General features: G+C 34.6%; 1 protein-coding gene across 1 annotated transcript in view; it reads right to left on the bottom strand.

The window, feature by feature from the left end:
• LOC129231069 (uncharacterized) overlaps positions 1-25,741 on the bottom strand; it is a 51,864-nt gene that overhangs the window by 12,475 nt on the left and 13,648 nt on the right. Inside the window, exons 2-7 of the mRNA XM_054865317.1 lie at positions 25,376-25,526; positions 13,150-13,304; positions 9,687-9,837; positions 7,302-7,456; positions 3,832-3,982; positions 1,447-1,601 (exon numbers count right to left, since the gene is read on the bottom strand). Coding sequence (XP_054721292.1) covers positions 1,447-1,601; positions 3,832-3,982; positions 7,302-7,456; positions 9,687-9,837; positions 13,150-13,304; positions 25,376-25,526 — 918 coding nt within the window. The remainder of the gene's footprint in view (positions 1-1,446; positions 1,602-3,831; positions 3,983-7,301; positions 7,457-9,686; positions 9,838-13,149; positions 13,305-25,375; positions 25,527-25,741) is intronic.

Consider the following 25,741-nt stretch of genomic DNA (forward strand, 5'->3'; position numbering starts at 1 on the left):
GTGGTGATAATTTTGAAGTTGGTAACCCTATCTGAAGAGATATTTTTCCCCACCCTTACTATCCCTTTGCAGTTCTAAGTTCATTTCGCAGATATATATTATTATTGTTTATTAAATCATGAGCAGGGAGAAAAGTGCTTACCAATGCCTTTTCAGAAAAGTTTACAACAACACTGTTGCTAATTAGCTGTGATAAAACAAACAACCATTATATTTATTTGGCAGTAGCAATCATTTATCCCTTGCAGGAGCATCGCAAGAGTGCCGATTTCTTTTTTTTTTTCAAAATAAGCCGATTTTGTATAAGCTGATCCCTCTAATTTGACTTTAAAAAAAGGCTCCAAAAATTATCGGTTTATACACAGAAATATGCGTTATTTTGCTTTCAGATTTGTTCTTTCAATAAACAATTTGTGAAAGATCCGATCTTGTTTATCAGAATTTTGTGAAGGGTCCGTTTTGTTTGATGGGGATTTTGTGAAAGGTCCGTTTTGTTTGATCGGGATTTTGTGAAAGGTCCGTTTTGGTTGATCGGATTTTTGTGAAGGGTCCGTTAACGGACCCAAATATCCTCTGGCCAGAACCCTGAATGAAATAAATTTGTAGTACATTGCAATAATTTTATAGTTTTATTTTGTATCAGTCACTCATTAGCCTTAAAAAAAAAATCTTCCATTTTTTTTGTGACAAAGAATACTTTTTTATTTCAGTTTTCTGAAATATTCTAAATTTTACAAGATTCCCTAATGTTATAAAATAAGAGCTTTAAGTGGAACCGGAAACATAATTTAATTTAGCTGACAGCAAATATGTATAAGGAAATATGATAACTTAGAAAGAGCAGATAAATTTTTTAAAACCACCCCTGAGAGCTTAATTAAAAGATATATATATATATATATATATATTCGCGATGCAAAGTGGGGGGGGGGGGGCGCTCGCGCTGAAAAGACCATTTGAGCTAAAATATTGTTGGACTGGCCCGCCTCACCTACAAAAATTTTCAACGTAGCCCATGAGCGAAAAAGGTTGGAGACCCCTGTTCTACAAGTACACCAAAATTAAATGAAATCGGAGATGGTGGGTGTCATTTTCAAATATCCTGGATGATTTGACATTGAATGACCCAATCGTGATTGCTCAAAAATAAAACGCTCTGACGAAGTTGTAAAAAGGAAAAAAAAACTTAATGGTTTCCTTTGTGTCAAAAATGTATAAAGTATATACATTGCTTTAAATGGGGAGGGGAGAGAGGGGGAATGGGTCCCCCGACATAGTTCATTTTTTATTGCAAAATACTGCAAATGTAATGTAAACTGGTTTTGAACCACCTTTTCTTTTGGTCCGCCACGCATGTTTTTCCAACTACAGCTCTGTGTACACCTATTGTTAATAAAAATGCATCAAAATCAACAGTATTTTGTGATAATAGTTGAAAACATTTACAAGGAATACTGCGGCATCCTCCTCTTCCCATGTTGCCTTGGCTTTGTGCGTCCACTTGAGCACAAACACTGAAGAGTCTTTCGAGACCCACTTCAGCAAACCCCAAGTCCTATCCTTCAAAGCAGGCACTATGAGTCTTGAATTAACCAGCAATTCTGAAAAATAAATGAATTACATCAGAGCTTCGACACTTTTTCTCAACGCCGTGGTACCCTAACAGTTCTCAACAGGGAACCACACTAACAGTGAAGGAATAATAAAAATATAATAAGTAGCAGTTGAAAGAGCAAAGTGAAACTTCTTTTGGCGCATCCCCATTTTTGAAACCAGGGTTCATACCCTTCAGGGAGAAAAAAAATTCAAGCACTTTTCAAGGGAAAAAATTTTTTTTCAAGGTAATAAAAATTTGTACAAAAAATATTGTATGCAGATTTCATTAACTGCAAATATAGAAATAAGGCAATAATACAAAAAGTATAGCAAAACAAAATTGCTTTTTCTACAACAAGAGACACTTAGATGAAAGATCTACCGTGTCGAAAGTTTATCTGAAAATGTCTGAAAAGTTTGGTCATAAAGAGAAGCAGATCCCAAGAGGTTTAATTTTGCAATCTCCACATTGAAAGAAGTATATTTTCTAGAATCAGCAAATTAATATTAAAAAAATCCCTTTCATGAGTGCTTTTAACTTTTATGGGAAGAAACCAAATTACCCAAGTTCAATGACATTGTCCCCCCCCCCCCAAGGTTTCAACATTTATTTTCAATATTAATGTGATGGTTAATCACAATATAAGTGCGGTTAGGACAAAAACACCACCCAGAAGGTAATTTCAGGTTGCACTTTTAAGTTGTCGTTGTCGTGTGCCAGCTTAGGCTGGCAATTTGGGGTGCGATGCTTCACTTTTCCAACTGTACCGTAATTTCGAGTGAAGTTCGACTTCTACAGTACACACGCGCCATAAGGACCCGTTTATAGGGTAGGCAACAATTCACAGCAGAACAACACATTCTCACAAAGAAAGGACAAGGACCGGAGAGAGAAAGTACTTCCATGCTCAAGCCGGGATTCGAACCCGGACCTCTGTCTCAATCAGACTTCTCTGACCACTAGACAAGGCAGGCAGACAACCATTCTGAAATCAAGTTATTTCACCATTTCACTTGGTCCTGCTGTTTCACTTTGCTCTACACTCTCTTGCATTGCAGTTGCCACCATAATGTCCTTCCTTGTCTTGAAATGTCATATCTTTCAATAGTCTCTCCAATTTTGGGAAGAGCCAGAGGAGAATAAAGAGCCTATTGAACCACAACAAGGTAAACACACCAGTAGTGGCCACTTCAATGTCTGTATTTGAAAACATAGGATTACAGGTCTCCAAATGGTGATTCAAAAGTGAATCAAATGTGTAGGAGGTATCACCTCCTGCTTGTTTACATCCATTGGGGAACCTTAACCCATTTTTTCAAATATAAACTTTGAAGTAAACACTACTGAATCAATATTTAGCATTGGCCACTACTAGTGTGTTTACTTTAGTCGGATTTTTTTCGACAAAACATCAAAATCAAATGCGAAAAATAATCAGCAAAATTGATCTGTATCCTCCAAATGGTTTCTACTTGGGTGTCATCCCGCTTCCGGCAAAATTTTGTTGCTTTTGAGCAGCTCCCGCCATTCCATCATTTTTCGTGAAATTAAAAAATCAGAAGAGAGCCTTACACACTACCTCAAACTCTGCTTGCCAGCGACCGATGCTATTGTCAGACGAAAAAACATTTACCTATGCGCACAAAGGTTCTAAGTCAGCTCGTACAAGCACACTGATTCATACCCATCTGGTTTTCCCCCAAAAAAGTGATACTTTAAGTCCTTGTATACAATCAATCCGTATTTAATTATAAATTTAAAAAGGCGTAGGTGCACTATATGATTAAACTACATTACACTGACTTGCAGTAACAGTTGAGGGCAGTTAGTTCACTTATCGGCCACCCGTCCCATCCACCCCGTTTTTTGACGTGACAGACTGCCGACGAAAACAGTAGCATTCACATACGGTCGCCACTCATCAATCACGTGGCTGAACTCACCCAAAAGAGAAAAGAGTGCGCTGCTTGGTGGGAAACAATGAAATGCTGTCCTACTTTTGACGGCCGTCAGATATCAAGGTTCTTCTGATCAAAACCGGTCCAGTGCAAGATGGATTGCTGTCATGGCAACGAGCAAAGAAAACCTGTTTCGGGAGAAAAAAACGTGATGGACGGAACGGACGGACGATATGTGAACAGGCCCTTATTCATGTAAGCTTTTGATGTTCATTTAAATTAAATTACAAAGCAACTTTACAAAAATAATGCAACAATTAGAACGTAACTCCCTACCTGTTATTCTGTAACTGCGGAAATCTCCGCTTCTGCTGCCACATTCTGTCACAGTTTTGACATTTCTCAGGGCAGCGCTTAGCCACTGTTTTGAGTTCACGAAATCGTACCTAGTTTTAGGGCTAGGTCTCCATTTCAACTTATCCCAAGCCTACAAAAAAAAAAATAGATTCGTAAATACATTGACAAGTTCAAATTATATTAATTTTTGCATGCACAATATAATTCAAATTAATAAAAAATGACTAATGGTCCAAAATTTTCATTATTTAAAGAAAGATTCGATTGTTGTAGCCCCTACGGTAGCGGCAAACTCAACCTGGCAGCGTTGTGAAGGGTTGCTGATAGGTTAGGTTAGCCCTGACTATAAAACTAAAATGTGCTTTAATATATATTTTATCCTTTTTAGCTTTGACCTTTCGAGCAGGAAAATAAAATTTGGAGACTAGTACAAAAAGCAGATTAGCTCATAGGGTCTATTGGCCCTATGGTTTATTCTACTGCACAATGCTCAATGGGCAAGCAAAAAGGGTTGGCTGGCAAAGTTTCAAACACCATGGCGTTTACCATTCTGTTCAAAACCCTTGGGTCCAAAACTATGTTTTTAAAGAAATTGTATTTCATGAGAAAAATATCAAAAACGGAATAAAACGTATCAAAGTAATGTATTTAATCCAACATTTATACAATGTAAACATTCAAGTATAAGGGAAAGGTGAGGGGGGGGGGCACATAAATGTTTTTAAAACTCTTAATTTTTCAAAAAATATAAATTTCTCGGAGCAAAAGTATCCCTATGATAAAAGTCTTTTCTTTATGCCCTGGATTTTTTTCAGCTTTTTAAAAAAAATATTTCTTTCTTTTATATCGAATTTTGAAAAAAGTCTTCAATTGTTCACATGTGCCCACATTGGGGGGGGGGGGGGGAGCATATATGAACAGAATTGAAAATGCAGGACAATCATATTTCAATGAAAGGTACTTGAATATGAAACATATACATATTTACCAATTACTTTGAAGGGTTTGTGACCAATACTGCGTCAAATTAAATTGCACAAAACTGTCTACAATAAAATATTTTTTCCGATTTATGTAACTCTAGCTCACATATTTGGCGCGGGGGGGGGGGGGGGCATCGCTCTCTCAAGTATCAATATTTATCTACCATTCTACATTATGTTAAATTATACTAGAAATATTTCTGTACAGTATTTAAAATAATTGTAACAAAAAAATAAATTTCAGAATAGGGTTCAGCATTTAACTTTTTAACCCAAGACATTCTTAAGCACAGAATTTCGATTAAAACTTATAAATTCCGTGATTTTAACAAAAATAAAAAGATATTTTAATTGTTTACCTCTTAACAAAGTGTAATAAACATCAAAAATTTGAAAAATCGGATTCCCATAGCGGATGCAAAGAGATCGCAATTCTCAAAGTGAAGGCATCAAAAGTATAAAAACGGCTTGTAAAAGAAATATTTTTGATAAAATTATTTTAAAATTGCATTTTAGAGTACTATGATAAACATTTCATTAATATCTGTGGACACAGTTGATGCAAAAAAATAAATAAATAAAATAAAATAAACCATCTATTCATCACTTAAATTTTTGACTCATAACAGAAAATGGAATTTCGCTTTAAAAACTTGAAATGAGAGTTCAACAGAAATAAAGAGACTTTTCCTTTATTTGCATCCTAATTAAGGGAAGTTAGCTTGAAAAAAGAAAAATTATGATTCTCATATCGCATGTTAAAAGATTGCATTTTTCAAAATGTAGACATCTAAAGAAAAAAACGGTAATTAAAGGAGTTTATTTAAAGTTAATCATCCTTGTTAGCATCGAAAAATCAAAACCCATATAATTTTCTCCCAAAATAACAATTAAATATCGCACCGCACCGTAAAAACGCAAGTATTGACAAGCTGGTGAAATGATGAGAATATTTTCTAATCAAGTCATTATAAGGGTTCAACGCCAGACGCTAAGTGGTGATAATTTTGAAGTTGGTAACCCTATCTGAAGAGATATTTTTCCCCACCCTTACTATCCCTTTGCAGTTCTAAGTTCATTTCGCAGATATATATTATTATTGTTTATTAAATCATGAGCAGGGAGAAAAGTGCTTACCAATGCCTTTTCAGAAAAGTTTACAACAACACTGTTGCTAATTAGCTGTGATAAAACAAACAACCATTATATTTATTTGGCAGTAGCAATCATTTATCCCTTGCAGGAGCATCGCAAGAGTGCCGATTTCTTTTTTTTTCTTCAAAATAAGCCGATTTTGTATAAGCTGATCCCTCTAATTTGACTTTAAAAAAAGGCTCCAAAAATTATCGGTTTATACACAGAAATATGCGGTTTATACACAGAAATATGCGTTATTTTGCTTTCAGATTTGTTCTTTCAATAAACAATTTGTGAAAGATCCGATCTTGTTTATCAGAATTTTGTGAAGGGTCCGTTTTGTTTGATCGGGATTTTGTGAAAGGTCCGTTTTGTTTGATCGGGATTTTGTGAAAGGTCCGTTTTGGTTGATCGGATTTTTGTGAAGGGTCCGTTAACGGACCCAAATATCCTCTGGCCAGAACCCTGAATGAAATAAATTTGTAGTACATTGCAATAATTTTATAGTTTTATTTTGTATCAGTCACTCATTAGCCTTAAAAAAAAAATCTTCCATTTTTTTTGTGACAAAGAATACTTTTTTATTTCAGTTTTCTGAAATATTCTAAATTTTACAAGATTCCCTAATGTTATAAAATAAGAGCTTTAAGTGGAACCGGAAACATAATTTAATTTAGCTGACAGCAAATATGTATAAGGAAATATGATAACTTAGAAAGAGCAGATAAATTTTTTAAAACCACCCCTGAGAGCTTAATTAAAAGATATATATATATATATATATATATTCGCGATGCAAAGTGGGGGGGGGGGGGGGGCGCTCGCGCTGAAAAGACCATTTGAGCTAAAATATTGTTGGACTGGCCCGCCTCACCTACAAAAATTTTCAACGTAGCCCATGAGCGAAAAAGGTTGGAGACCCCTGTTCTACAAGTACACCAAAATTAAATGAAATCGGAGATGGTGGGTGTCATTTTCAAATATCCTGGATGATTTGACATTGAATGACCCAATCGTGATTGCTCAAAAATAAAACGCTCTGACGAAGTTGTAAAAAGGAAAAAAAAACTTAATGGTTTCCTTTGTGTCAAAAATGTATAAAGTATATACATTGCTTTAAATGGGGAGGGGAGAGAGGGGGAATGGGTCCCCCGACATAGTTCATTTTTTATTGCAAAATACTGCAAATGTAATGTAAACTGGTTTTGAACCACCTTTTCTTTTGGTCCGCCACGCATGTTTTTCCAACTACAGCTCTGTGTACACCTATTGTTAATAAAAATGCATCAAAATCAACAGTATTTTGTGATAATAGTTGAAAACATTTACAAGGAATACTGCGGCATCCTCCTCTTCCCATGTTGCCTTGGCTTTGTGCGTCCACTTGAGCACAAACACTGAAGAGTCTTTCGAGACCCACTTCAGCAAACCCCAAGTCCTATCCTTCAAAGCAGGCACTATGAGTCTTGAATTAACCAGCAATTCTGAAAAATAAATGAATTACATCAGAGCTTCGACACTTTTTCTCAACGCCGTGGTACCCTAACAGTTCTCGACAGGGAACCACACTAACAGTGAAGGAATAATAAAAATATAATAAGTAGCAGTTGAAAGAGCAAAGTGAAACTTCTTTTGGCGCATCCCCATTTTTGAAACCAGGGTTCATACCCTTCAGGGAGAAAAAAAATTCAAGCACTTTTCAAGGGAAAAAATTTTTTTTCAAGGTAATAAAAATTTGTACAAAAAATATTGTATGCAGATTTCATTAACTGCAAATATAGAAATAAGGCAATAATACAAAAAGTATAGCAAAACAAAATTGCTTTTTCTACAACAAGAGACACTTAGATGAAAGATCTACCGTGTCGAAAGTTTATCTGAAAATGTCTGAAAAGTTTGGTCATAAAGAGAAGCAGATCCCAAGAGGTTTAATTTTGCAATCTCCACATTGAAAGAAGTATATTTTCTAGAATCAGCAAATTAATATTAAAAAAATCCCTTTCATGAGTGCTTTTAACTTTTATGGGAAGAAACCAAATTACCCAAGTTCAATGACATTGTCCCCCCCCCCCCAAGGTTTCAACATTTATTTTCAATATTAATGTGATGGTTAATCACAATATAAGTGCGGTTAGGACAAAAACACCACCCAGAAGGTAATTTCAGGTTGCACTTTTAAGTTGTTGTTGTCGTGTGCCAGCTTAGGCTGGCAATTTGGGGTGCGATGCTTCACTTTTCCAACTGTACCGTAATTTCGAGTGAAGTTCGACTTCTACAGTACACACGCGCCATAAGGACCCGTTTATAGGGTAGGCAACAATTCACAGCAGAACAACACATTCTCACAAAGAAAGGACAAGGACCGGAGAGAGAAAGTACTTCCATGCTCAAGCCGGGATTCGAACCCGGACCTCTGTCTCAATCAGACTTCTCTGACCACTAGACAAGGCAGGCAGACAACCATTCTGAAATCAAGTTATTTCACCATTTCACTTGGTCCTGCTGTTTCACTTTGCTCTACACTCTCTTGCATTGCAGTTGCCACCATAATGTCCTTCCTTGTCTTTAAATGTCATATCTTTCAATAGTCTCTCCAATTTTGGGAAGAGCCAGAGGAGAATAAAGAGCCTATTGAACCACAACAAGGTAAACACACCAGTAGTGGCCACTTCAATGTCTGTATTTGAAAACATAGGATTACAGGTCTCCAAATGGTGATTCAAAAGTGAATCAAATGTGTAGGAGGTATCACCTCCTGCTTGTTTACATCCATTGGGGAACCTTAACCCATTTTTTCAAATATAAACTTTGAAGTAAACACTACTGAATCAATATTTAGCATTGGCCACTACTAGTGTGTTTACTTTAGTCGGATTTTTTTCGACAAAACATCAAAATCAAATGCGAAAAATAATCAGCAAAATTGATCTGTATCCTCCAAATGGTTTCTACTTGGGTGTCATCCCGCTTCCGGCAAAATTTTGTTGCTTTTGAGCAGCTCCCGCCATTCCATCATTTTTCGTGAAATTAAAAAATCAGAAGAGAGCCTTACACACTACCTCAAACTCTGCTTGCCAGCGACCGATGCTATTGTCAGACGAAAAAACATTTACCTATGCGCACAAAGGTTCTAAGTCAGCTCGTACAAGCACACTGATTCATACCCATCTGGTTTTCCCCCAAAAAAGTGATACTTTAAGTCCTTGTATACAATCAATCCGTATTTAATTATAAATTTAAAAAGGCGTAGGTGCACTATATGATTAAACTACATTACACTGACTTGCAGTAACAGTTGAGGGCAGTTAGTTCACTTATCGGCCACCCGTCCCATCCACCCCGTTTTTTGACGTGACAGACTGCCGACGAAAACAGTAGCATTCACATACGGTCGCCACTCATCAATCACGTGGCTGAACTCACCCAAAAGAGAAAAGAGTGCGCTGCTTGGTGGGAAACAATGAAATGCTGTCCTACTTTTGACGGCCGTCAGATATCAAGGTTCTTCTGATCAAAACCGGTCCAGTGCAAGATGGATTGCTGTCATGGCAACGAGCAAAGAAAACCTGTTTCGGGAGAAAAAAACGTGATGGACGGAACGGACGGACGATATGTGAACAGGCCCTTATTCATGTAAGCTTTTGATGTTCATTTAAATTAAATTACAAAGCAACTTTACAAAAATAATGCAACAATTAGAACGTAACTCCCTACCTGTTATTCTGTAACTGCGGAAATCTCCGCTTCTGCTGCCACATTCTGTTACAGTTTTGACATTTCTCAGGGCAGCGCTTAGCCACTGTTTTGAGTTCACGAAATCGTACCTAGTTTTAGGGCTAGGTCTCCATTTCAACTTATCCCAAGCCTACAAAAAAAAAATAGATTCGTAAATACATTGACAAGTTCAATTATATTAATTTTTGCATGCACAATATAATTCAAATTAATAAAAAATGACTAATGGTCCAAAATTTTCATTATTTAAAGAAAGATTCGATTGTTGTAGCCCCTACGGTAGCGGCAAACTCAACCTGGCAGCGTTGTGAAGGGTTGCTGATAGGTTAGGTTAGCCCTGACTATAAAACTAAAATGTGCTTTAATATATATTTTATCCTTTTTAGCTTTGACCTTTCGAGCAGGAAAATAAAATTTGGAGACTAGTACAAAAAGCAGATTAGCTCATAGGGTCTATTGGCCCTATGGTTTATTCTACTGCACAATGCTCAATGGGCAAGCAAAAAGGGTTGGCTGGCAAAGTTTCAAACACCATGGCGTTTACCATTCTGTTCAAAACCCTTGGGTCCAAAACTATGTTTTTAAAGAAATTGTATTTCATGAGAAAAATATCAAAAACGGAATAAAACGTATCAAAGTAATGTATTTAATCCAACATTTATACAATGTAAACATTCAAGTATAAGGGAAAGGTGAGGGGGGGGGGGGCACATAAATTTTTTTCAAACTCTTAATTTTTCAAAAAATATAAATTTCTCGGAGCAAAAGTATCCCTATGATAAAAGTCTTTTCTTTATGCCCTGGATTTTTTTCAGCTTTTTAAAAAAAAATTTCTTTCTTTTATATCGAATTTTGAAAAAAGTCTTCAATTGTTCACATGTGCCCACATTGGGGGGGGGGGGGAGCATATATGAACAGAATTGAAAATGCAGGACAATCATATTTCAATGAAAGGTACTTGAATATGAAACATATACATATTTACCAATTACTTTGAAGGGTTTGTGACCAATACTGCGTCAAATTAAATTGCACAAAACTGTCTACAATAAAATATTTTTTCCGATTTATGTAACTCTAGCTCACATATTTGGCGCGGGGGGGGGGGGGGGGGCATCGCTCTCTCAAGTATCAATATTTATCTACCATTCTACATTATGTTAAATTATACTAGAAATATTTCTGTACAGTATTTAAAATAATTGTAACAAAAAAATAAATTTCAGAATAGGGTTCAGCATTTAACTTTTTGACCCAAGACATTCTTAAGCACAGAATTTCGATTAAAACTTATAAATTCCGTGATTTTAACAAAAATAAAAAGATATTTTAATTGTTTACCTCTTAACAAAGTGTAATAAACATCAAAAATTTGAAAAATGGGATTCCCATAGCGGATGCAAAGAGATCGCAATTCTCAAAGTGAAGGCATCAAAAGTATAAAAACGGCTTGTAAAAGAAATATTTTTGATAAAATTATTTTAAAATTGCATTTTAGAGTACTATGATAAACATTTCATTAATATCTGTGGACACAGTTGATGCAAAAAAATAAATAAATAAAATAAAATAAACCATCTATTCATCACTTAAATTTTTGACTCATAACAGAAAATGGAATTTCGCTTTAAAAACTTGAAATGAGAGTTCAACAGAAATAAAGAGACTTTTCCTTTATTTGCATCCTAATTAAGGGAAGTTAGCTTGAAAAAAGAAAAATATGATTCTCATATCGCATGTTAAAAGATTGCATTTTTCAAAATGTAGACATCTAAAGAAAAAAAACGGTAATTAAAGGAGTTTATTTAAAGTTAATCATCCTTGTTAGCATCGAAAAATCAAAACCCATATAATTTTCTCCCAAAATAACAATTAAATATCGCACCGCACCGTAAAAACGCAAGTATTGACAAGCTGGTGAAATGATGAGAATATTTTCTAATCAAGTCATTATAAGGGTTCAACGCCAGACGCTAAGTGGTGATAATTTTGAAGTTGGTAACCCTATCTGAAGAGATATTTTTCCCCACCCTTACTATCCCTTTGCAGTTCTAAGTTCATTTCGCAGATATATATTATTATTGTTTATTAAATCATGAGCAGGGAGAAAAGTGCTTACCAATGCCTTTTCAGAAAAGTTTACAACAACACTGTTGCTAATTAGCTGTGATAAAACAAACAACCATTATATTTATTTGGCAGTAGCAATCATTTATCCCTTGCAGGAGCATCGCAAGAGTGCCGATTTCTTTTTTTTTTCAAAATAAGCCGATTTTGTATAAGCTGATCCCTCTAATTTGACTTTAAAAAAAGGCTCCAAAAATTATCGGTTTATACACAGAAATATGCGGTTTATACACAGAAATATGCGTTATTTTGCTTTCAGATTTGTTCTTTCAATAAACAATTTGTGAAAGATCCGATCTTGTTTATCAGAATTTTGTGAAGGGTCCGTTTTGTTTGATCGGGATTTTGTGAAAGGTCCGTTTTGTTTGATCGGGATTTTGTGAAAGGTCCGTTTTGGTTGATCGGATTTTTGTGAAGGGTCCGTTAACGGACCCAAATATCCTCTGGCCAGAACCCTGAATGAAATAAATTTGTAGTACATTGCAATAATTTTATAGTTTTATTTTGTATCAGTCACTCATTAGCCTTAAAAAAAAAATCTTCCATTTTTTTTGTGACAAAGAATACTTTTTTATTTCAGTTTTCTGAAATATTCTAAATTTTACAAGATTCCCTAATGTTATAAAATAAGAGCTTTAAGTGGAACCGGAACATAATTTAATTTAGCTGACAGCAAATATGTATAAGGAAATATGATAACTTAGAAAGAGCAGATAAATTTTTTAAAACCACCCCTGAGAGCTTAATTAAAAGATATATATATATATATATATATTCGCGATGCAAAGTGGGGGGGGGGGGGGGCGCTCGCGCTGAAAAGACCATTTGAGCTAAAATATTGTTGGACTGGCCCGCCTCACCTACAAAAATTTTCAACGTAGCCCATGAGCGAAAAAGGTTGGAGACCCCTGTTCTACAAGTACACCAAAATTAAATGAAATCGGAGATGGTGGGTGTCATTTTCAAATATCCTGGATGATTTGACATTGAATGACCCAATCGTGATTGCTCAAAAATAAAACGCTCTGACGAAGTTGTAAAAAGGAAAAAAAAACTTAATGGTTTCCTTTGTGTCAAAAATGTATAAAGTATATACATTGCTTTAAATGGGGAGGGGAGAGAGGGGGAATGGGTCCCCCGACATAGTTCATTTTTTATTGCAAAATACTGCAAATGTAATGTAAACTGGTTTTGAACCACCTTTTCTTTTGGTCCGCCACGCATGTTTTTCCAACTACAGCTCTGTGTACACCTATTGTTAATAAAAATGCATCAAAATCAACAGTATTTTGTGATAATAGTTGAAAACATTTACAAGGAATACTGCGGCATCCTCCTCTTCCCATGTTGCCTTGGCTTTGTGCGTCCACTTGAGCACAAACACTGAAGAGTCTTTCGAGACCCACTTCAGCAAACCCCAAGTCCTATCCTTCAAAGCAGGCACTATGAGTCTTGAATTAACCAGCAATTCTGAAAAATAAATGAATTACATCAGAGCTTCGACACTTTTTCTCAACGCCGTGGTACCCTAACAGTTCTCGACAGGGAACCACACTAACAGTGAAGGAATAATAAAAATATAATAAGTAGCAGTTGAAAGAGCAAAGTGAAACTTCTTTTGGCGCATCCCCATTTTTGAAACCAGGGTTCATACCCTTCAGGGAGAAAAAAAATTCAAGCACTTTTCAAGGGAAAAAATTTTTTTTCAAGGTAATAAAAATTTGTACAAAAAATATTGTATGCAGATTTCATTAACTGCAAATATAGAAATAAGGCAATAATACAAAAAGTATAGCAAAACAAAATTGCTTTTTCTACAACAAGAGACACTTAGATGAAAGATCTACCGTGTCGAAAGTTTATCTGAAAATGTCTGAAAAGTTTGGTCATAAAGAGAAGCAGATCCCAAGAGGTTTAATTTTGCAATCTCCACATTGAAAGAAGTATATTTTCTAGAATCAGCAAATTAATATTAAAAAAATCCCTTTCATGAGTGCTTTTAACTTTTATGGGAAGAAACCAAATTACCCAAGTTCAATGACATTGTCCCCCCCCCCCCCCCAAGGTTTCAACATTTATTTTCAATATTAATGTGATGGTTAATCACAATATAAGTGCGGTTAGGACAAAAACACCACCCAGAAGGTAATTTCAGGTTGCACTTTTAAGTTGTTGTTGTCGTGTGCCAGCTTAGGCTGGCAATTTGGGGTGCGATGCTTCACTTTTCCAACTGTACCGTAATTTCGAGTGAAGTTCGACTTCTACAGTACACACGCGCCATAAGGACCCGTTTATAGGGTAGGCAACAATTCACAGCAGAACAACACATTCTCACAAAGAAAGGACAAGGACCGGAGAGAGAAAGTACTTCCATGCTCAAGCCGGGATTCGAACCCGGACCTCTGTCTCAATCAGACTTCTCTGACCACTAGACAAGGCAGGCAGACAACCATTCTGAAATCAAGTTATTTCACCATTTCACTTGGTCCTGCTGTTTCACTTTGCTCTACACTCTCTTGCATTGCAGTTGCCACCATAATGTCCTTCCTTGTCTTGAAATGTCATATCTTTCAATAGTCTCTCCAATTTTGGGAAGAGCCAGAGGAGAATAAAGAGCCTATTGAACCACAACAAGGTAAACACACCAGTAGTGGCCACTTCAATGTCTGTATTTGAAAACATAGGATTACAGGTCTCCAAATGGATTCAAAAGTGAATCAAATGTGTAGGAGGTATCACCTCCTGCTTGTTTACATCCATTGGGGAACCTTAACCCATTCCAGCCTATTGAACTATGGTAGTCTGGTTGTATTTTGACAAAACATTGAAATCAAATGCGAGAAAGGTGCTAAAAAATGATCAGAGAAATTGGTTTGTATTGTCCGAATGGTTTCTTCTTGGCTGTTGTACTATTTCTGGCAAAATTTTGTTGCTGTACTGCTGCTCCAGCCGTTTCGTCATTTTTCTTGAAATTAAAAAATTCAACTAGAGCCCTACACACTAATTCAGTTAAACTCTGCTAGCCGGCACCTGACGCTATTGACAGACAATAAAACCTTCACTCATGCGCACAAAGGTTTAAAGTCGGTTCATGGAAGTACACACATTCATATCCACCTGGCTTTTAAAAGAAAAAGGTCAGATACTTTTCTAACAGTTCTCGTATACAATCTTTAAAAATGCGTAGGTGTTCTATATGCAGGGGTCTTTCCAGGATTTTTCACAGGGTCCGTTTTATGTGAAAAATCACTTAATTTTGTGCAAAACCAAATAATTTGGCAAAAAAAAAAAAAAAAAAAAAATTTTTTTTGTAAAAACGAAATTTTAGAATTTTGAGATGGCGCAGAAGTCGAGTGTTTACCCTTTTTCCTGTTGACAATATCATTTTTGAGCGTCTTTCGAGTATTACGAAGAGGAGGAGGCATCGCTCTCTGGAAGATAGGCACCCCTTAAGTATCTATTTATTTACCATTCTACATTATGTTAAATTTGTTAGAAATGTTATATGTATAGTATTTAAAATAATTGTAACAAAGAAATTCAGTCAGGGGTTCTGCATTTAACTTCTTGAACCAAGACACTGTTAAAGAGCACAGATTTTCATTTGAAACTTATAAACTCAGTAATTGTTACATAAATAAAAAAAAATATTTAATTTGTTTATGTTGGAACTCGCGTGCTACCGTGGATGAAATACCCGAAGTTCGAGGAACTAAAATGGGTTGTTGCAAGCCCAACAGAAATTGTGGTGTGATCTGCTCGGGGGAAAAACGGAATTGAAAAACACATTTAACAGTCAAAAACAATTTTATTCAATAACGATAAATATATCTTAAAATTTGTAATATCAACAAGGGTAAATAAACTACTTTTAAACCCACAAACATTTTGACTGAAAATACCCCCCCCCCCATAAGAACATTTATAGGAACATATTATATAATACTGTATCGTTCAATTCTAAAACTTAACGGACTAGTCAACGCTAGTCCACCTTGAGTCCATTACTTAAAAATAGAATAGTCCTGATAATATTCAAGATGAAAGTTCATACCGTTCAGGATATTCACTCTTTAATACTTGGCATATCAAAACGTGAAGGCCTGATCCTTCCATAGGATCCTACGTGAAAGTTGATTGCAGCCCGTACCACGTGGCCAGCCGCCATGCTGGACCTTCTATAGACTTGACCTCTCGGACACCAAGAACTGCCATATCCGGTGAAGAACCCTTACACGCGGACATCCAGTCCAGCCAGACTCCAGGACATCTTTTAATCCAATCCAGCATGAACCTTCGACTGTCTTGTGAAGCCTACGTCCAACAACATCAACTTCTGTGAAAGAAACTCCACAATCTTTCACCTTTTCATCCTTCACCACCAAAATGCCTCAAGGTGACCAATGGAACCTGCCCGCTCTTTTAGCCGGGCACAATGAACTTATTTCCTACATTTTTCTAAAAATAAAGTCCACTCGTCAACGTGGAACTGATGAGAAACTGGAGCACACCGCTCCCAGTAACACACCGAACTGCAGTTACGGCAGCATCAAAACTGATAAGATAAGAATAAGGAAGTAAGAGATTGACTGGGTGCACTCACTTAAATACATTTCCAGATTCCACAACGTGATGATGTGACGTTTATCGAATCACATGCATAAATAATCACTGTGAAACAACACAACACAGTTTATATTTTAACTGTGAAACCTTTTAAAATAGCTGTTCACATGCACTAAGCAAAACGTTACTCAACTCGGTAACAGTGACGTCACATCATCGCATTGTGTAGACAAACGCACGATTCTGTTGGAGTTTCTACTTTGGGGAACAATTCGTCCGCCGGTTAGGTAGTGGGATAATTTTCAATGTTTGTAATATAATGAATTAAGTTACTAGAACTTTCTTAAACCTTTGGGAATTGTCTTCAAGAACTAAAATTTCATATTTTTGCTAACAGTTTAACTCTTAAAGCGTACAAAACATCGAAAATTCGAAAAATCAGATTCCTACAGCGGATGCAAAGAGATTGCAATCCTAAAAGTGAAGGCATTAAAGTATAACAATGTAATGTAAAATTAATATTTTTGATAAAATTATTTTAAAATTGCATTTTAAAGTCCTACGATAAACATATCATGAATATCTGGACACAGTTGAAGCAAAAAAAAACAAACAAACTAAACCATCAATTCAGCATTTTAATTTTTGACTCATAATAAAAAATGGAATTCCGCTTTAAAAACTTGAAATATTCGTTGTTACAAAAATAAAGAGACTTTTCATTTATTTGCATCCCAATTAAGCAATGTTAGCTTGAAAAAAGAATAAAATATGATTCTCATAACGGATGTAAAAAGATTGCGTTTTTTAAAATGTAGGCATCTAAAGAAAAAAACGGTAAATAAAAGTTTATTTCGAGTTAATTATCCTTTTTAGCATCGAAAAATTAAACCCATATAACTTTCTCCCAAAATAACAGTTAAACATTGCACCGCCAGACGCTAAGTTTGAAGTTAGTAACCCTATTTGAAGCGATCGCACCCCCCCCCCCAACTATCCTTTGCAGTTCTAAGTTAATTTAGCTGTATATTATTGTTTATTAAATCATGAGTGGCATACCTGCCAACATTCCAAGAAAAAAAATCCAGTAGATTTTTTTGATGTGGTGCATTAACGTGTTTTTCCATGCTATTGGGAAAATAGGGATTGTTTATGATCCCTAAAAATACAGTCACATACTTGCCAACCTTCGAAGAAAAAAAAAAAAAGGAGATTTCCCCAGAGGTAGAGAGGTGATTTAATAGCGACATATATTCACAACAGAATTATTAAATTATGCTTTTAAATAACATAAATACTAAATTTAAAGTGAAATGGTTTTTTTTTGCAGATGTAAGCTAATTGGTAGCAGCAAGAAAAAGATACTGCAAAGGAGGAACTAAATAATGAGTGATTTTGCTTAAAGTTTCGTACATTCTCCAGTCTCTACCAAAAAAAGGAGATAGAAAAAATTTAATTACTAAAATCGAAAAAAAAATTTAATACATAATGGAAATAAAATATAAAATAAGTAGGTATATGGTAGCACATGTTAAAATAACTTTAAACTTTCAAAATAACTGAAATATTTTGAAGATGCAAAAGGATTGAAATTTGTTGCGATTTTCGGCAAAGCACGTGCTTCGTTGGAAAGCTTTCAAAAAAAAATTTTTTTTTTTTACTAAATGAGTTAATTGGAAAAATTCTTTTCCCCTGACATTGGTAGACTAGACTAGAACAGAGCGCCATCTATTGAGAAGAAAGTAAAACTTTTTGATGATTGATTGCAAAAACAGGAGAAAATCTTTAAAAACAGATCGGGTGTTGGAAGCAAAACACGGGAGTCTCCCGTTAAAAACAGTTGAGTTGGCAAGTATGCAGTCATATGCAAATTCCTTGAGTCATATACACAGAGATCAAGTGATGGAAATATTAAATGGAAGAACATAAGTTAAAAGTAATATTTTTTCAATGAAAACTTACTTAGGGGGAAAAAAAAAGAATTTTTATTTTCTGTAAAAATACAAGTTTTTGACAAGTTTTTTTTTTTTTTTTTACTGCATTAAAGCAGGATGAGTTACTCAAATGTTACATATCTGAAAAATAAGGTTTAATATTGTAAAAATTAATACAATATTAAACCTTATCTTTCAGATACAAGATTTTGCTTTTGACAAAAAGTCTTTATCTAATTCAGTTTCATAACATTTACTTTTTTAATTGCATTTCATCAAAATTAAGTTCTCTAAAGTTTCTTTAGACAAAGAACTACAGAACTCTGTTTTTTGTTTCTTTATTATGCTGAACACACGCTCACATTCTGCATTGCTGTGGAGCACTGATAATATATATAAAATTACTTTAGAAATACTTTTGAAGCAATAAATTCCCAATGGATTTTTATAAATGCCTATTAATACCCACTGTGTATCACCCTTCGGCTTGTAGTACATCATCTGGCATTTTAGTTATCTGCAACTCATTGAATTCTGATTATAATGTGTCAATAAATAGTGCATGCACGTGCTTCTAAAAATACTAGAAATTTTTCTAAAAAGTACTTTACATCTTGAAATGCAGCATTACGAAAATTATTGAAATTGCAAACTTCAGCATGTTTTAAAATTTCTTTGCCAAATGGAAATTTATTATGCATGTAATCACATACTGCTTCATAAAACTTCCTTACCTCTTAAAAAATTGATTTTTATCCTCTTCCTTTAAGCTATTCACCACGGCACTTAAATCATTTCCTATTAAGAGAGCTGCATCTTCCTTTTGATTTTCAAGACCATGATATCTCAGAGATAGAATATCACTTTTTTTAGCAACAACAGCTGGCTTGACAAATTTTGAAATCATTTGCTTGAAAAAGTCTTAAAGTATAAATCTTAGCTTATGAATTAGTGGAGCTTGTAACTGAAGAAGCAAGTTTACCTTATCAAAACATGGTATAATATAGGATAAAACTAAACAAAAGGCTTTATTTAATAAAAAAATAAAAATCTTTCCTCTCTAGTTAAGATAGATTTTACATCATTGGAAACCTTAGCTTTCTTCACGAGTTTAGAACTTGCTGTTTCTGATTTTTGTTTTTTGGTGCTCAACTTCCTAGCACTTTCACAGCTTATGGCAGGTCTATCACTCTCCTTTTTTGGATTTTAATAGGATTCTAGGCTAATTCTCTTTACAGTAACTTCCCCCTTAAAAAACTAACAAGAGGATCCCACTGTGAAAGTAACTTATTTAAGCATTTCCCAAGGGATAACCATCTGGTGCAAACATGCTTCAAAATTTCTTGTTTCACCATTATGCATTTCTTGAAATGATTTCAATGTCTCCTTCCTTTTACTACTTCTTTGCAAGTAGTAGAAAATGTCTACCAATAGATCATCCACATTCAAAGATAAACAAGCTGCACCTTTCTCTGCAGCTAAGTTTAAGAGGTGGCAAGGACACCCAATATCAATAAGATTCTCCTGTTCTCTTAGTAAAAATGCAAATGCTCCAGCCTTCTTGCCCATCATCACATAAGCATTGTCTGCAGCAAAACCAATACAGTTTTTGATAGGAATACAAAATTTCTCATAATTCTGATGGATTAAATTTCTAATGTTTTCACCAGAAGAACCTTTTTCCAGTACAGGCACAGCAAGAATACTGTTCCTAATTTTACCGCTGGTTTCATGGAAGTATGTCGCGACAATAGGATACAAATTCATGTCTCCATCATTGCTTCTATCTATAGCAATACAAAAAGGTACTCTTGTCAGATCTTCAGTAAGGCTCGATCTACTTTCAGCCGCAAATTGCCGACAATAGCGGTCGTTTTTGTGCGGGCACAACTATACTTCTTGGAAATTTCATCTGTGGGGAAATTTTTTTGCAATAGTGGCACCACATGATCAGCGCAACTTATTGAATGATTATGTTCTACAAGAAATGCTGTAACAAAGCATTCTGCATGAATGATTTTATATTCATTACTTTTTACCGAAAAGCTTTCCAATTTATTAGGCTTCGATGCATTTTTGACCTTTTCACTGTGCTTCTTACTTTTAACATGATTCACTAGATCGCCTCCACCAGCATGTGCAACTCTAAAATCAACAGGGTGGTGACAGGAACTGTGAAAAAAGTTCCCTGACTTTTCCCTGATTAAGTTCACCAAATTTCCCTGATTTACGTTACCAATGATAATGGTTTTCTTTCTTTGCTCTACTTGAAATTCATTGTATATTTGTATAAAATGCAGTATTTTTAACGTTTTAAGTTGTGTAAAGTTGTTGAACTAAAGATATATTTTCAAAAGATGTTACTTTTTTAATAAAATGGTTAAAAAATGTATCAAGTCAATTTGGGGGGGGGGGGGGGGGGACCTACAAAACAGTATATTAAAATTTTCTAAAATGGAAAGATTATAGAAAATTAAAAAAAAAATTACTTTACTTCCAGAAACCACTTAGCATAAGAATTTTAAGAAACTATTAAAATTACTCTTAAAAACATATGTGTATTTAAGAACTAAAAAGTAATTAAAATTATTTTGAACTAAGTTTTCAAACAGTATAATAATTGTTGTAAGAATCACAAGTAATAGTGAAACAGTAGAAGTAATGTAGTTATTCTTATATAACTAATTGACATATTTATGCAAAATAGATGAAACCATTTGACATCCATTCATAGGGAGCTTTTCTCTAATCAAGAACATAGGTTTTAATGAATGAATACAGCATTTTAACGAAAAAAAAAATATTTACTCAAGTACACAAGTTAACTCTATTTAAAATTATTTCAGTATGTAACGAAAAAAAATCTTAGATTGCTTTTGTAACAAACAACTTTGAAATGTAAGAAAAAAAAAAGCAATTAGTAAATTTCAAAATATATAAAAATAGAATACAACTTGGTTATAAAATTAAAGAATCACTTAAGTCTGAAGAAAAGAAAACCTTTATAATCTGCGGTGACAACAAATAGTATAACGGCAAAAAACAAAGTTTTTTTATTGAAAGTTCAATTTTAGCAATTAAATTAAAAACGCGAAGAAGTAATAACTTTTAAGCGTTTATAGTATTAATTCAAAAACCAAAGATTTCTTCTTGAAATCGTGATTACAGTACGCTAATTACTTCGAGACAGGGGAATAAAGGGAAAGGAGCTAAGGCATTAATGAAGGCTTCCTCTTTGCCTGTATGGTTGTTTATTTTACGTAGCATTGAAAGCATAAAAGGAAAATTCAAACCAGGTAAAATAAACAACCTAACAGACACAGAATCAATCTTAGGAAGTCCATCCTGTGGTTAATAAGTAAGATTCAATACTTTGACGTTGAGGAAAAAAGATGCACAAATAATGCGGCAGTGTATAATCACACGTCATTAATTTTACTTTTTTTTTGAACAGATAATTGGCGGAAAATGCGTAGGGAATTAGAGTACTTAATTTTGTAAAGAAAAAAAAATTTTTTTTTCTTCATAAAATAAATTTTCCCTGATTTTTTGTTATTTTTTCAAAATTCCCTGACTTTTCCCTGCTTTGTCGCCACCCTGATCAACGCAACACAGTGAGCAAAATATAAGATTCTCACTTTTGTGAGACCTCCTTAAAAATGCAAATTCAGTACTGTATGCTGCTTTATAGCTTTGCAGATACTTTTTCGATGAACTGGCTGTAGTCATCTCAGCACGATAATAGAAGGCCTAGCGATGCTACGCACGAAGCGAGATCGCAAACGTTAACAAGAAGTGATGTTGCCAGATTCTAATGTGTTAAAGTTGGAAGTTAAGTAGGAAACTTTCAAACCATGGAGCAAAAGCACTAAAGTATGGGAACCTTTGCGAAAATTAAATAAAAAGGGATTTATTTTTTTTACAAAAAATCCCTAAATGAAGGGATACTTTTTAGAGATTTATAAAAGCCGGGAGATTTTCAATAAAAATTGGGAGACCGAGAGAAATGTTAAAAATCTGGGAGTCTCCCGGAAAATCCAGTAGAGTTGGCAGGTATGGAGTGGGGAGAAAAGTGCTTACGATGCCTATTCAGAGAAGGCTGATGCTTTTTCAGAGAAGTTTACAACAACACCGCTGCATAAAACAAACAAGAAAATTATAAACCAAACTGACTTTCAGCTGTTAATTTCTTTCAAAGAAACCAACAACAAGCATTATATTTATTTCCACATGTTAGAAAAATGCCTCCATTATAGTTCTTGGAGAAATTCCTAGAAAGCTAAGAAGTATTTTTAAATTATAGAACTTGTTTTGTATCTTAACCTGGTAAATTATTCCACCCTCCTAAACCGGCATTCACGAATGTTTACCCGTGTCTAGAGAACCAACTGCAACTCACGTGTTTACTGGCAGAAGTCGTACGACGTCACAGCGTAAATGTTGAGTAACAGGTTGCTGATGCTGATGTGAAAAATAGTTTAAAATGTTTTCACGATTGAAGATCTCTGAGTTGAGATGTATTTTTTTTTACTCAGATCATGCAAATTAAGCTGTGTGTCATGGAGTTACGTAGGTTCGAACGGTGACCATAAAAGATCTGGTTTTTCTCTAGCTCTCTCTCTTTTCATCTGTACTGCAGCTGCAGTTTGTTTTGAGTGCTGAGATTGCACCGGGGAGCTTCGTGCTCTTATTTCTTTTTCCACATTTAAGAAGTAGATTTATAAATTTAAGAAATGTAAGGAAATAGTTTGTTGCCCTGCTACATGAGCAGGGGTTCTAAACCTTTAAGTATTTCGAAGGTCAAGTTTTTAAGAGTTTGTTGAAATGTTAAAGTGCTTCTATTAGACATATCAGGACCGTTTGAAAGTCCAGACTGGACAATGTGGAAGTAGACGTAGGTGCATTCGTGTCTTCGATGTACTAATCGGCTCCGGATGTCTGGCCGAACTGGATGTTTGCATGAACAGGTTCTTCAGCACATGGAATGGTTTCTGGAATATCATATAAGGAGTAGTCTACTAAGAGAAGCAAGCACCTGTGCTGTCCCTGATGTGAATGCATTTTTCTTCAACTGTTCAGTTGTTTCGACAAGCGGATGTGACCTTCGTGTTTTAGTGCCAGCCTGTTATGTGGATTAACATGTGATACGAAATTTAGGTTCTCTACTAGGATTTTTCTTGTAGTTTGGCAAATACTCACGTATTGGACTGGTTTAGAACTTCAACGATATTTTGAACTGTTTTTTTTTTACTTTAAAAAGGGGGGGGGGGATTTTTTTTGTCGATTGTTTTGAACTATAAGTTTATTTTATTTACACATGTTATTTCCTATTTATACTTGTATTTTGTTAATACATGTTATTGTTGTTTTTGTGTGCATAAAACCACGTATTTGTGTGTATAAAACCGATAATTTTTGGAACCATTTTTAAAGTCAAGTTAGAGGGATTAGCTTATACAAAATCTGCTAATTTTGCAAAGAAAAAAAATTGGCACTCTTGTGATGCTCCTGCAAGCGATAAATAATTGCTACTGTCAAATAAATATAATGCTTGTTGTTTGTTTCTTAGTAACAGCTGAAAATAAGTTTGGTTTTAAACTTTGTTTTATGACAGCTAATTAGCAGCGGTGTTGTAGTAAACTTTTCTGAAAAGGCATTGGTAAGCACTTTTCTCACCCTCCCCCCCCCCCACCTGATTTAATAAACAATAATATCTATCAGGGAAATGAACTTAGAACTGCAAAGGGAAATTTAACTTACTTTGGGAGAAAATTATATGGTTTTGATTTTTCGGATGCTAACAAGTATGATTTAACTTCAAATAAACTCTTTTACTTACCTCTTTTCTTTAGATGTCTACATTTTGAAAAATGCAATATTTTAACATCCGATATGAGAATCATATTTTGTTCTTTTTTCAAGCTGACTTCGCTTTATTGGGAGGCAAATAAATAAAAATTCTTTATTTTCGTTAGAATGCTCATTTCAAGTTTTTAAAGCAAAATTCCATTTTCTTTTATGAGTAAAAAATTAAAATGCTGAATCTAATGGTTTTTTTTGCTTCAACTGTGTCTATAGGAATTAATGATTTGTTTATCATAGAACTCGAAAATGCAATTTTAAAATAATTTTATCAAAAATATTTCTTTTACAAGCCATTTTTATACTTTTGATGACACTTTAAGAATTGCAATCTCTTTGCATTCGCTAGGGGAATCCAATTTTTTAAACTTTTGATCTTTAGTACGCTTTGTTAAGAGGTAAACAAATAATATCTCCTTTTATTTTTGTTAAAATCACGGAATTTATAAATTTTAAAAGAAATTCGGTACTTTTTAAGAGTGTCTTGGGTCAAAAAGTTAAATGCTGAACCCTTGTCTGAATTTTATTTATTTTATTACATTTATTTTAAATACTACGCAGAAATATTTCTATTATAACTTAACATAATGTAGAATGGTAGTTAAATATATATACTTGAGAGAGTGATGCCGCCCCCCCCCCCCACCAAATACTAGAAAAACACACCACAGAATGATATTCTCAACTTAGAAGAGGAAAGCACTCAACTTTAAAATGATGGCAGTTTGTGCTATCTCTAAATTCTAATATTTCGTTTTTATATTTTATTTTTTTTTTGCAAAATTATTTGACTTTTCACAAAAAATGGACCCTGTGAAAATACCTGGACAGACCCCCTGATTGAAAGAGCAAATCTCTAATCAATTTGTGAAAGATCCGTTTTTATCAGAATTTTGTGACGGATCCGTTTTGGTTCATCGCGATTTTGTGAAAGGTCCATTTTGGTTGATCGGATTTTTGTAAAGGGTCAATTAATGGACCCAAATTTCCTCTGGCCATACCGAAAAGCCTTCGGGTGGAGCAGGGCGGGGGAGTCTCGATGGGTACCCTTGATATGACTAAACCACATTACACTGACTTTCAGTATTAGTTATTCATGTAAGCTATTGATATTCATTTGAATTAAATTATTAAGTGACTTTACAAAAGTAATGCAACAATCAGAACACAACCCCTTACCTGTTATTCTGTAACTGCGGTAATTTCCGCTTCTGCTGCCCCATTCTGTCACAGTTTTGACATTTCTCAGGGCAGCACTTAGCCACTGTTTTGAGTTCACGAAATCGTACCTAGTTTTAGGGCTAGGTCTCCATTTCAACTTATACCAAGCCTACAAAAAAAAAAAATAGATTCGTAAATACATTGACAAGTTCAATTATATTAATTTCTGCATGCACAATATAATTCAAATTAATAAAAAATGACTAATGTCCAAAATTTTCATTATTTAAAGAAAGATTCGATTGTTGTAGCCCCTACGGTGGGGGGGGGGGGGAGAAAACCTAGTATGACAGCATTGTGAAGAGTTACTGCTTTTTTCGTCAT

The sequence above is a fragment of the Uloborus diversus genome, chromosome 10 (genome assembly GCF_026930045.1).
Source record: "Uloborus diversus isolate 005 chromosome 10, Udiv.v.3.1, whole genome shotgun sequence".
Classification (NCBI taxonomy): Eukaryota; Metazoa; Arthropoda; class Arachnida; order Araneae; family Uloboridae; genus Uloborus; species Uloborus diversus.